Source organism: Augochlora pura, chromosome 4 (genome assembly GCF_028453695.1).
Source record: "Augochlora pura isolate Apur16 chromosome 4, APUR_v2.2.1, whole genome shotgun sequence".
NCBI classification, from domain to species: domain Eukaryota; kingdom Metazoa; phylum Arthropoda; class Insecta; order Hymenoptera; family Halictidae; genus Augochlora; species Augochlora pura.
Window position 1 is genome coordinate 28,013,009 of NC_135775.1, and position 12,396 is coordinate 28,025,404.

The following is a 12,396-nucleotide window of genomic DNA, read 5'->3' on the forward strand; positions in this document are numbered from 1 at the left end:
GGCAATAACGAGACAGGATCGCGACTAAAGAGCCGTTCTTGTGTTACCAAACGATCGAGGCAATAGGATCGCGATTAAGATGATACGACAGTTCACTCCCGCTCCAAGACCCCGTTAATTAATTAACGGCGGACGCTCGCTAATGAAACTGGATCCACCGGAAACCAGTATCGTTTTCTCTTCGCTCTGTCCCCCTCCTGCCTTCGGCCCGTTCTTTTTTTTTTCTCTCCTCTGTTCGTTCACGCGCCCGTGTACCGTTTAATTCGCACGGAGAAACCCTGTATTCGAGGTTCGGCGCGCTATCTGTTATCGAAAACCGATATTTTTACGGGGAAGGCGACGGCCTCCGGAAAAGAGCCGCTAAAATATTGACTCGATACAATAAACGTTTCCGCGTAGCCGTCTCCTTCCCCTCCCCGCCTTCGATTCGAATCCGCCGCCTATCGAATTATCGTGTTTTAAATGTACCCGCGTGTCGCCGGGTTTGTTAAGGGGATACTAACGACCGGTATCCCGCCGCCCGGTATTATCGAAATTCAGCCAGCACTTTTTCCGCTGACAATGCGCGCGCGCAGCCCACACTGCCAATTACGCCGCGACGGAGGAGTCCCTTTGAGCAGCGGCTAACCCGACTGCATTCAACGGAGGCCCGAATGTATTTGGCCCGGCGAAAATGTTGCTTTTAATCGGGCGTCGTTTTAACCCCGTTAATCGCGCTCGTATATTTCCGGTTGGACCCGAGAACGAGAATAAAAAAGAAGAAGAGAAAAAGCTGCTCCGATATGTATACAGGGCTTTTACCGGTCCGCTGGATCATTTGTTAGCCGTGCTCGCGATTTGATTGGATAATTTGCCGGCATGTAAAATTGGCTAGCGAAGAGTTCAATGAATCGAACGGGTATTTTTGCTTCGAATTCCACAGAATTTATGGTTTTATGAGATCTTGTGCTCTCTGCGTTTGAGAAAAGTTTCTCTGACATTAAGGGGTACTATTTCGAAAATTGCGGCGATTCATCTCGTGCGACGCGGCTCGTTTAATGTTTCCGTCGTCCGCGGGTTAAAACGGTACAGAAAATCGCGGTGTAATCGCGCACGGGCTCGCGCGATTGTACGTTGAACCCCGCGTGTCACGACAGATTTTATGACAAGGGGCCCCATTATGGTCGAACACGATCGCGTATCGCGTATCGCGTCGCACGACAACGCGCCCATGCGTTACGATTATCGTCGCGAGGCAGCAACGGCTCGACACACATCGCGCCACGGGACAAAATACTTTTGTCGGCCCTCGGCGGTGATATAACGAATTGTAACGCGCCGTAACGTTCCCGGGAAATTAAGGGGAATCACGCGATACGGTGACACGGTGCGAGCAAGAGAACCGTATTCCGGGATCGGCGCCATTCAACGTCAATGGCACCCATAAAGCAGAGTTGAAAAATTGGTAAAACTCGAGGCGGGTTCTGTTCACCGAATCGAGATAATCGAATTAACCTCTAAGGCACGGATTTTGCCAAGTTTTTCATAACTAAATTACCATTTTTTCTTAACACATTCGCATCGGGCTATTTTCAATTTAAACAGGACAATTTAAAAATACCGTAGGATCGCCAGCAATCCCATGGGGTCGTTCTCGAATTAAGTAAATGGCACTGAAGAACATTAACGTAATAAACGTGCGCTAAAAATATGAGGACGTAATAAATGGATTCGTTTGTTGCTTTCTAATAAAATGTCGCGATACGGATATTCTCGCGCAGAATAGAAGGTAATTGCCGGTTGTAAAAATCCGCGATTCCGTCTGGAAATGAAATTACACGGGGCCCGCAGACTGTTCTCCGACCCTCGTCGTTCAACTAATTGAAAAGAATGACTGGAAAATGTCACCGGCGGGCACAAACACGGTCGACCGATAAACGCTGGCAAATTGGCAAAAGTAAAAGTAGGTATCCCCCACCCCCCACCGCCCCGCCGCCCGAGGGGGGGCATCGGGATTATGGTAATGAACCCCGGGACGATAATCTAGAAATGCAAATGAATATTCGCGCGGGAACGGCCGACTAATTAGCCGGAATACGGATTCCTGTCTCTGTGCGCAAACATTTTTTTTTTAGTAAACTAATGGCGTGTAATTAACCGGGGGGCGGCCCGTTGAATCGGGAGCGAATGTTAATTCATTGACAGGAATAAATAGCTATGGCCGATTATTCGGCCGAATCGGGGGGAGCCGCGGAACAGAGGCTTCGCCGGTAAATTGGAATGGACCGTTGATTATGGCAGTGCCGCGCCGAATAAATTGATATTAATTGTTTTCCCGGTCCCGGCGGGCTTGTTCCGTTCGAAAGTGGAAGTGGCCGGCCGTGCGCCCCAGAAAAAACGTGCCGCTCCAAGAAATCGAGGCGCGGTCTCGTCGACCTTAATGATAATCGTGCGTGTTTCCGCGGGATCGACGATTTTTCAACAATTATCAAGACATTCGCGCGGCACCGAACGGGGCACGCGTTTATTACCATAATTATTCTCGACGAGCGTTGGTTACCGAATACACACGGTCGAAGTAACGCCGGTTTGGGTGCCGATAGCGAAGAATCGAAGCGCAGAGTGTGCCGGATCATTTCCATAAAATTACGAACCGGTAAGGGATGACAGGAGTTTAATCGAACGCGTTCGAAACGCGCGGAGCAAGAAGGTTGGTGGCAACACAGTAGAACCTAGAAAGAAAATGGACGGAACGCGTGTGCCCGTAGTAGACAGATAATCGCGTAATCGAGGGTAATAGAAAGTTGGAGGACGATCCCGGCCAGTCGTAATTCGCTTACAACATTTTCATGCACTGCTCGTTTTATTGAAACGCAGTTATCGGGGATCGGATAGGGGGAGAACGAGAGAGAGAAAGAAAGAGAGAGAGAGAGAGAGAGAGAGAGCGGGGTAAAAACATGGCGATATCGAATATCGATACTCTTACGCGGGCCGGATGCGCAAGCTGCCGTAAAAAGGCCAACAAAACGTCGCGCGCCCGCCTCGTAAACGATATATTGATATATCGTAAATATGATACCGATACAGGGGCCCCAGTTCGTGTTTTGCATGCTATAAATCGATTTTACACGGGGAACCGATAAAACGGGGGCGTTCGGCAGAACGGGCCGCGAGCCCGTTTCTAGCGCGTATAATGTTCGCGCGATTTTATGGGAGAGCATAGAGCGAGAGAGCATAGAGAGAGCATAGAGAGAGAGAGAGAGAGTGTACCGGAGGAGAATAAAAGTGCCGTTCGACAAATAGACGGTTGATACCGATGGATTAAAGGGACGGAAAAACAATAGCGACGCGGGGCTGCCGCGTTGCGTTTCTGTATTGCAGGTGCGCACGATAAAGTGCATTTTTCATTCCCACGGATCGATCTTGTCGTTGCGCAGCTCGGACAACATGTTCAATCGTTCGAGTTGCTGTTAACCAGCGATCTTCCCTTCCTGCGAGCTTCGAATTCGTTTGAAACGATTTACCGGGTACGCGGTGCACTTTTTGCAGAACGCATTCGCTTCGTTGCTGCGAATAACGCGATTATTTTGCGAACGCGAAATACACACAATTTTCGACTGTTAATGCTTGTCGATGCTCTTACACGCGACAGTGCAAGGGGTTAATGCTCTTGGTAGACAATAGTTGACCGATTAAATCTCTTCGACGACTTCCGGCTCGAGTCGATCCGGAAGAAGCGCCGCAAAAATCCCCGGATCTTGAGAAGAATCGAAAGCTTTCGAGGCTCGTTTAATCGAAAATGTTTACTCGCCGCTACAGGCCGTTCCAAAGGCCGCGGCCTACAAGTCGATCGAACTCTGTCGAAATTGTCGAACTCCTTGGCAAGCCGATACCGTGACAGCTCCCTTCGTGTCTCTGCGCCCCGCCGAATCAACAAAGCCGGTGTCTAAGCGCGAAAAGTGGAAGGAAAGCCTCGCCAAAGGGGGAGGGGGGGAATCGCGCGGAGCTCGCGTCGTCGGATTGAATTCGCGGACGAAATTCCTGTAGAAGGGAGGGAGCCGCGGTTCAAAGGGAAGCTAGCTCGCCGTCAAGGAAAATAGAGGGGGCGGGAGGGGAAAGAAGCAGAAAAGAAGGAGGAAAGTTTTCAGTCGCGAAATAAGATTCCATTTGAAATTTAGATTCCGCGTCGCGCGGAATGCGAGCCTCGGGAGCTGATAAGGATTCCGGGGGAGGAAGGGGGGGAATATCGAGGGGAAGTTTCGCGAGCTGGAAACAAGTTCGCCGGCATTTTCGTTGCCGGCGAAAATATATTTTCTTCGAATTGGACGTCTTCTTTCCGAGCTCGTCTCGCGCGCGCCCGACCAAGTTTCGAAAAGCGGCGCACCCGGTACGTGTGGCCGGGGCTCGGTACAATACCCGAACACCTACAGCTTCGCAAAGTTTCCTCATTATACGCGATAATTTTTGCAGCTAACTTGCCGCTATTGTTCCGTAAGTGGTTAAGTTAGTTCGAAACTGTGCGATATTGTAGCCGAAGCCACGGGAATATACACCTCAAACTTCTTGAATAACGTGTATCTACTTAGGCGCGATGAATTAAAAATAAACTCGTCGATGGCTGGCTCGTCGGCGCCGCTCTTCTTCCCGCGGCGAAGTTTTCGGTCTTCGACACGGTGTCCAACGAACAATGGTCTCGTCAGAAATTAATTAGTTCGAGCCTAGACCGGGGTGGGGGTGGGGGTGGGGTCCGTCGAGCTGACGGATGAAAAATCTATGAAACCCGAATCGCGACGGGCAACGGCGGGCCACGCCAGACGGTAATGTTCGTGCACACGGAAGTTCGAAAACTGCAACACAGCGAGCAACGTAACCGAGCAGCGGCCTGCATAAAGCTCGCTACTGAAAAGCAAGCGGAGAGCTTTCAGCGAAATCAATTTCCATGGCAGCTGCATTTCCGCCGGGACACGGAAAAATATCGTCGTCGGCTACAGTTTCGCGAGCTCGTAAATAAACATTATTGCCGCGTTTGGACAGTCTCGAGGATGATATCGCTGCGGGCGGGCCCCGCCGAGGGACGGGGACGCCCTACAAAGCGGATCCGGCCGTCTCGCGGCGCCATTTCTGTCTTCCAGAATCGGGAACATCTTTATCAAAATCGTCTCCGAGCGCGAAATCCTCGGCCAACGGGAGCAATAATATTTCCTGCGCACGAACGCTAAATTGCTGCGGCGTTCGAGAAATTTCAGAGAAATGCCGGCGACAGATATTTTCGAACGGTTCCTCGAGGACCCGCGGTTCGAGCGCAATTATCGCGAAGTTATCGGGCTCGGGGATCGTTCGAAGCGGGACACCCCGTGTGTGGCGAACGGAAAGAGCAGGAGCCGAGAGCGCAGAATCGCCGCGGAAAGTAATATCTGCCAGGAGGAAGTTACGCGGCAGCCGGCGTGTAATCGTACTTTTGTATTTTATCAAGATCCCGATGCGACGGTGAATTACGTAATTGCGAGTCGGCCCTGGGGCCTGCGGAACACTGAAAACCACCGTTCCGGGGTTGGAAAATGTTTGCCCCCCCCCCCCCCCCCCCCCCCCCCCGGGGGCCGGCCCCCCCCCCCCCTCCTCCCTTCTCTGGCAGCGACCACCCCTTTGACGCGGCTTTGATAAGGGAAAATTGCGGATGAAAAGTTCCGCGCTTGGAAATTGTCGAATGGAGAAACAACGGGCTAGATAAAGAGAGAGAGAGAGAGAGAGAGAGAGAGGGAGAGGGGGCCCTCCGCGAGTGTGCCGGTCGATGTGAAAGGAAAAGAAAGAATGTCTCGTTTTTACCCTCGGGCGGCTGCCGGCTCGCTGGAAGATTGAAAGCGGGAGTCGAAAGAAAATTTCAATTAGTGCCCGGCAATATTAAACTTCGAAATTTGTTCCGCCGTTTAAAACTCCGCCGGAACCTGTCCCAGCGCCCCGGACAAGGACCATTCTCTTCGGAATCTTCGCCCTCGTGCCACGTCGGTTCCCGATATCGCGAAGAATTCGTCAGATCTTGTCGAGACTTCTGATCCGATTTTTATTCCATTTCGTTTCCGAAGCGAGCTGCTCCGACTCAAAGATCGAAGATGACGGATCGACGCGGAATGGAATTGTTACTATACGTCAGCCAGAACCCGGTCTGGTTCCTCTTTTGTCGAACATCTGCAATTATGACCGAAGGAACACTGTTCTCCAAAGCGCAACGATCCGCGCGGCATTATGCAAGCGCTCTTGCCTTCGTTGTCAAAGTTCGGAAACGTTGTTCCATCGAGCTCAATTAGCAATTCAATTGGCCCGGCCCGTTTCCGGGCTCGCCGCGATTTCGTCGATTCGTGGAAAAACAGGGAATCACGTCGCGAACTTTCCGCACGATAAATACCGAATAATTCTTGCTCTTCGAGAACAGGGATTGACGTTGCCACGTTTATTCGTGAATGTATCGATTCCGTTCGATACCGAAACTGCGGTAGCTCTCGAGCGAACTATCTGCCCAGTGACGCTTGAAATACTATCGCCATGATAGACTGCGGCTTTTCTGCATTCGTGGGAAAGAGTGGCAGGTCGAATGTAGAACGGTAGAGATACGTAAATAATTTGCCGATGCTGTTGTTTCTTCTTCGGTATAATAAAATTATTAAGAAGAGTAAATGCGCTGGGTATGTTGCAATCAACGCGCGGACAGGCTCTCATTTCGCGTACGAAGGCATTTACGGCGAAATTGGGTACGGTGCCGTCTCGTTCAATTCGCGAAAGCAGAAACGAAGATTCAATTTGGCTTATTTGCTGGCACTCGATGCGGCCGATCTCTATTATGCAGAAAGATCCGCGGTCTGGATGTCACGTAATCGCGCGGATGACATAGAATTACCGCGACCGGTAAGACGGTCGATTAGGAGTTAATCAGACGCGGGGTCCGAAACGGAAATTTCCAAGCAATTAATAGATCGCGGAGGTCGGTAAGAGGTTCCTGGTACCGGTATCATATTTTAGGGAGCACAAAGGTCGCCCGTTGGAGCAATTTACGCGAACCCGATGGCGTTCCCTTTCCCGTTCCCGTTCCCGTTCCCGTTCCCGCAGAAGCTCCTCGACGGGTAAGGTCATTCCCGGTGCCCCGCGTTCCTCGTGCGCCCGCCCGATTATTAAACGCACGAAATTACTGTTAATACACTCGACGGGAACGCGCATCGGCTTTAATTGGTATGCGCCGAGTACCATTAACGTTTTAATTAGCGGCGAGCAAGCCCTGATACGTCGGCCGACATTTCCTCCGCGCCGCGATCGATGCTCCAGCATTACCAGCTAAACGGCAACATTCTATTTATAGGCATAACAAACACATTTTCTTCCATGAACGTGCTCGCGCGATTCCCACACGGACAGCCGCCACCACACATTTGTAGACGCATTCAAAAGCTCCTGGTTCCCGCGCGGTGGAAACACACCAAGAAATCCAATTAACGTCGACGCCAACAAGGATTTTTATCTGCTCGCTACTCCTACCCTTCGCCATCTTTTTTCGTCCCTCTCTCCATCCCTCTCTCTCTCTCTCTCTCTCTCTCTCTCTCTCTTGTACTATATTTTTCTCTCTATATATACTCTTCCGACAACTTCTCCATTCCGCCCGGAAAAAGATCCTTCAGACACTTTCGCCCCATTGTCGAGAGACGTTTCCTATCCGCCATCTCTACCCGGCAGACGCCTCGGGTTGCACCCTTTCGGGGGTGAAACGCTAACCGGAAGGATGTTAAACACGACGAAGATGAGCGCCGTCTCCTCTCTGCTTGCCGCCGCCGCCGCCGCACCCCTTCTCCGCCAATCCTCTCTGATTCGCGAGGGAGAAAAACGTGCACGCGAAAGGGATAACGCGGAAACCGCGGATTTTTCTGTCCAAGTCTCCCTCTCTCTCTCTCTTTTTCTCTCGGCGGAAATTATTGTAATTAAACGGGGATTCGTTTATTCTGCCTAGCTCTCCTGCTTCAATCCTCGCGCGGAAGCGAGAGGAATATCGTCTACGAAATTCTTAACAGCTACCATAACGATTTCACGACTTCTTCCACGTTCGCTACTTTCGCTGTTGTGTCTAGTGATATGAATCACGATGTCCCCTGAGAGGAGACAACTCACGGGGAGTGCAAAGGGTTGATCTATCGCCGCAGAGATTTCGTTTGTCTAGCAATAACAGCTAGCGAGCGAGAGGCTCTCGATTCTTCCAGCCGTCGAATCTAACCGAGAGAAGACTCTCGTAACATTAATTTCCAAAGCAGCATCATTTCCGGCCGTGCCGCGTTCCATGACGAGACGCCGCGAATATTCTTCCGCCGTGCAAGAGATGCCTCTCGGTTGTTTAGAAAAGCGAGTTCTCGCTCGCGGTTCGCGTGCACGGAGGGCCGCGGCCTAAATGTTCCCGCGGCTCAGCGAAAGCGATCGCGCGGGCCTTTTTCGACAGCAATTAAACCGTGAGAATGTCGCGCCTCGACGCATCGCGGCCGCAAACTGGTTTTCTGGGGAAAAAGGAAAGTTATTTGTCGCGGCGACGCACGACGCGTTCGATCCCTTGTAATTAACGACCGGTGCATGCCGAGAGAGACAGAAAAGAGGGAGAGAGAGAGAGAGAGAGAGAGAAGAACACAGGTTTCGCTGGAAAAACGAGATCGGTCCATTTAAAACGCTCGACGCTTTATTTTTCGCTTTTTCTCCTCTCCGGTGGAACGGTAGACTTTCTGGTTTCACTCGAGCAAACTCGATGTCCCGTTAAATAATCATCGGTTTCGAGCAAAGGCCTTTTTCAGAGACAATGATTAAACCGAGAGAGCAAGATAGAGAAAGAGGGAAAGCATTTTTCCGGACGCGCCGGACGAATTTGATCGGCGTTTCGAAAGGGAGAAACGTTGCTCGAATTGCTCGCGCTCGCTCGTGAAACGACGCTCGGAAAATTGATATCAAAATTCGTTTAGATCCGCGCGGGTGCCGGGAAGTCGGGGAACAGCGGTATGGAAAGGGAACGGAAGCGAAAATGGTATGGAGAACGCGAGCGCACGCAGACACGGAAGAACATAACCGATAATGGCCCCCGGATTCATGATCCGACGCATACGCGCGAAATTTAATACCCTCGGCGCGGCGCGGCGCGGCGAGGCGAGCGGCGAGAGGCGAGGCGGACGGGAAAGTGCATCGAATCCGAAATAACACGATTAACTGACAATGGGGCCGAGTCAAATCCAAATACAGTAATTTATCACCGGTGACGCAAACAGGTGCAATTTGCCCCGTCTTTTTCCCACGAGGCCCGCGCCATTTCCGCGGCTCGCCGCCGCCGCCGCCGCGACCGCCGCGTCCGAGAAACGGCGCAGAGGACGATCTCGAAATCGGTTTCTTTTCGAGCGATTTCTCGAAGACGAGCGGACCGTGTCCGGATCGTGGAACTCGAGAAAGATCGATCACCTACCGCCGGTTCCGAATCGTTAAACGATACGGTTGCTTCGGCGATGTTTTTTATAATTTTCCTTTGACTAACGAGTTTAGCGAAACGATAAATTAGCGGTCGATCGATGTCAGCTCTCGGAAGGGACGCAGGTCTTTGTTAGATTTTTATCGAGCCCGATACCGCGAGGCTAATGCATAGTTAATGCGTGAATTATGGGGGATATCTTCCGCGGCGAAATGCTTCCAGGGTTTCGTTGGTTTAAGAGACTTTGCATTACCATTTTACTAAAGAGGTAGCGCCGCCGCTCGTTGCCGCAGATAACGGATGAATCTCGGGCTTTTATCGTCCATTTAATTAGAGCGGCTAACAATTAAAAAGTCTCGCGCTGATAAGACGGAGGAGGGAGAGGGTGGGGGACGCGAAGAATAGAGTCTTATCGTGGCATTAACGATTGCTAGGAGTTGTGATGGTACTAAATGAGACGACAAATTGAAACGGGCGTGCGCAAACATTCCGCAAAGGTCCGCGTTGAAAAAGTAATCAGCTCGATTAACGGGACGCGCGTCGATTAATCTTAATAATTTTCTACGGTAAAAAAACGCCCGGACAATTTTGCTCCAATCGAATCGATTGGCAAATATTATTATCCCATCGTTTCTCTGTGTACCTTAACCCCGCCAACGAGCTTCCACGCGAACGATAAAGGGCCTAATTTCCATCGAACGGCTTTCGAAGGTTCGTCAACGACGACATAAAAATCCCGAAGTGGGTCATTTCGGCCAGCCGGTTGGTTCCCGTCGAAGTTACAATTACCCGAGCGGTTCCCGATGGTCGAAAAAAAGAAAAGAAAAGAAAAACCGGAAGAAGTCCTTCCCCGGCGAATGGAAACAAAAGCCACCAGGCGATTTTCGTGAAATCCTAGAGCGGGCCGGTAAAAGCGCAGGTAAAATCCACACAGCTCGGCGGTGGCCACCGCCGGGATCGACCCAATAATTTAACCAACGAGGGAAATCCAGTGTTGGAAAACGTCCCGCAAGAAAGAGACCCTTTAACTCGTCGGGGAGAGAGGCGTTCGGCGCACCCCCTGGCCCCCACCCCCGGTTCACCGAGTAAAAATAACGTTTTAAATCGGCGACGAGAGCGTAGACCGAGTTTCCTCGCCGGGACCTCCATAAACGGGCCACTGCGCGCCGCACAATGTGTTTCTAAATCGTGCTACGAAGACGACGCTCGGAAACGACCCGTCCCGTCGTCTCAGTAACCCTTCGAGCACCGATTCCTCCTCGATTTTATCACCGGGAGCAGCCCGTCCACCCTCGACAATTAATTCGCCGAGCGCTGCTCCGAAAACTTGGCTCCGAAATAATGATAAGACCCCAAAATGACTGTCGCCTCGAACGTGGTCAAATCTTCGATTCGATCACCCTAGAGTCGACAGACTCTTATCGCCGAGAAGCCTGAGATAAATTCGCCTCCGAAACGAGCGCTTCTTTAAATTCTACGGTAGATTAGAGACCGGTGAATAAACGTGTGCGATCGGTTTAGTACCTCGACGTTGAATCGCACTCTAAAATCCGCGAAGCTCTCGAAAGCTCCGAGAGGACACCCTACTCTTATCTGTTACATACCTCGGACAAGGCGTCCTCCATCATATCGCTGGTATCTCTCATGACTCCGAATGGAAACTAGCACCGACAACAATCACTCAACGCCCACGTTTTATCCGTTTCCTCCTGGCGTGTGTGGTGTCTCTCTGGCGTTCCTCGCCGGCTCTTCGGGGACCCACCGGGTCGATCAGAAAACTCTCTCTCTCTTTCGAAGAAGAGGAAGACGCGATCTCGCGTTCGGCTAGACGCGGCCGAGGATGGTGACGATCCTCGACGAAGGCGGTGGAACACGCGGCGTCGAGTACACCGATCCGCGTCGACCGATTCCGTGCCCGGGCCTGGCTGTCACGAGCACATTGCTGCTTCTGGCCCGCGATCGCTCGCCGAAAGCCAGTCCGTTTAAACGCATGTAACTTCCCCGTCTGGATCGATCGTATCGCAACGTGTCACTTCCCTCCCTCCCTCCGCGGCCGACACCGCGTCCGTTTCGCCCGGTCTTCCCTTTGGGACCTGATGATCCCCTATCGGGACGAGCTCCTTCGAGATCGTGCTGCCTTCGATCCGCGTCCGCCGAGATCCGGCCGGTGCTGCGAGTGCTCGCGATTCGGTAGACCGGCTGTGAACAGGGGATGCCGACGACGGCGACGACGACGACGACGACGATGATGATGATGATGATGATGATAGGTCCGAGCGTGTCCGGCGAGCGCAACGGGCTCACGAGAGGATCCCGGGACGATCCATCGGTGTACGCGGCTATGGAAACACTGGCGAGCACTGTCAGGTAAGCCAGGGAGCAGGTCGACAGACAGCCAGCAGGCCAGACCTGCCTCCATGACACTGGTCCCGTCTCGTTCTACGCTCCAGCCGCCTCTCCCTTGCACCGACTGCTTGCAGCTGCCTTTCCTCCCCACCACGAGAGCCGCTTCCCCTACAATTCTCCCCTCGCTCTCTCACTCTCTCTCTCCCTCTCTCTCTATTTCGCTCTGTTTCTCTATCCCTTCCGAGCTGCTACTCTCCTGCCGTCCTCGCACCGCCGGCAACCCTCCTCGTCCACCACGCGCTGGAACACGGTCCTCCTCGTTCCTCCGAGCCGCTCGGTAACGTTCTCTACCCTCCTCCGTCTATCGCTGCAACTCGCGGCACTCGCTCTCCTTCTCCAGTGCATTTCAATCTGTTTCCCTCCGCCCTGGGCCTCCCCTGACCCCCCTCTCGCAGCTCTCGCAGCTCCCGCGGCTCTCGTTTCTTCCAAGGGGCTTCGGAGCTGCCCCCCTCCTCTCCATCGACGGGGGAGACACGAGTTCCCCGCAGAACTTCGAACCACGACGATTCTTCCACGCAGCCGGGAGACCCCGTCCAAAGACC

The 12,396-nt window shown here is 52.4% G+C and overlaps 1 protein-coding gene across 1 annotated transcript in view; it reads right to left on the reverse strand.

Moving 5' to 3' along the window:
• The window catches only part of LOC144469176 (uncharacterized), a 34,674-nt gene extending 22,664 nt beyond the window's left edge, over positions 1-12,010 (reverse strand). Inside the window, exon 1 of the mRNA XM_078179145.1 lies at positions 11,053-12,010. Within this exon, the coding sequence (XP_078035271.1) occupies positions 11,053-11,094 (42 nt within the window). The 5' untranslated portion in view covers positions 11,095-12,010. The remainder of the gene's footprint in view (positions 1-11,052) is intronic.
• Positions 12,011-12,396: the final 386 nt, after the last annotated feature.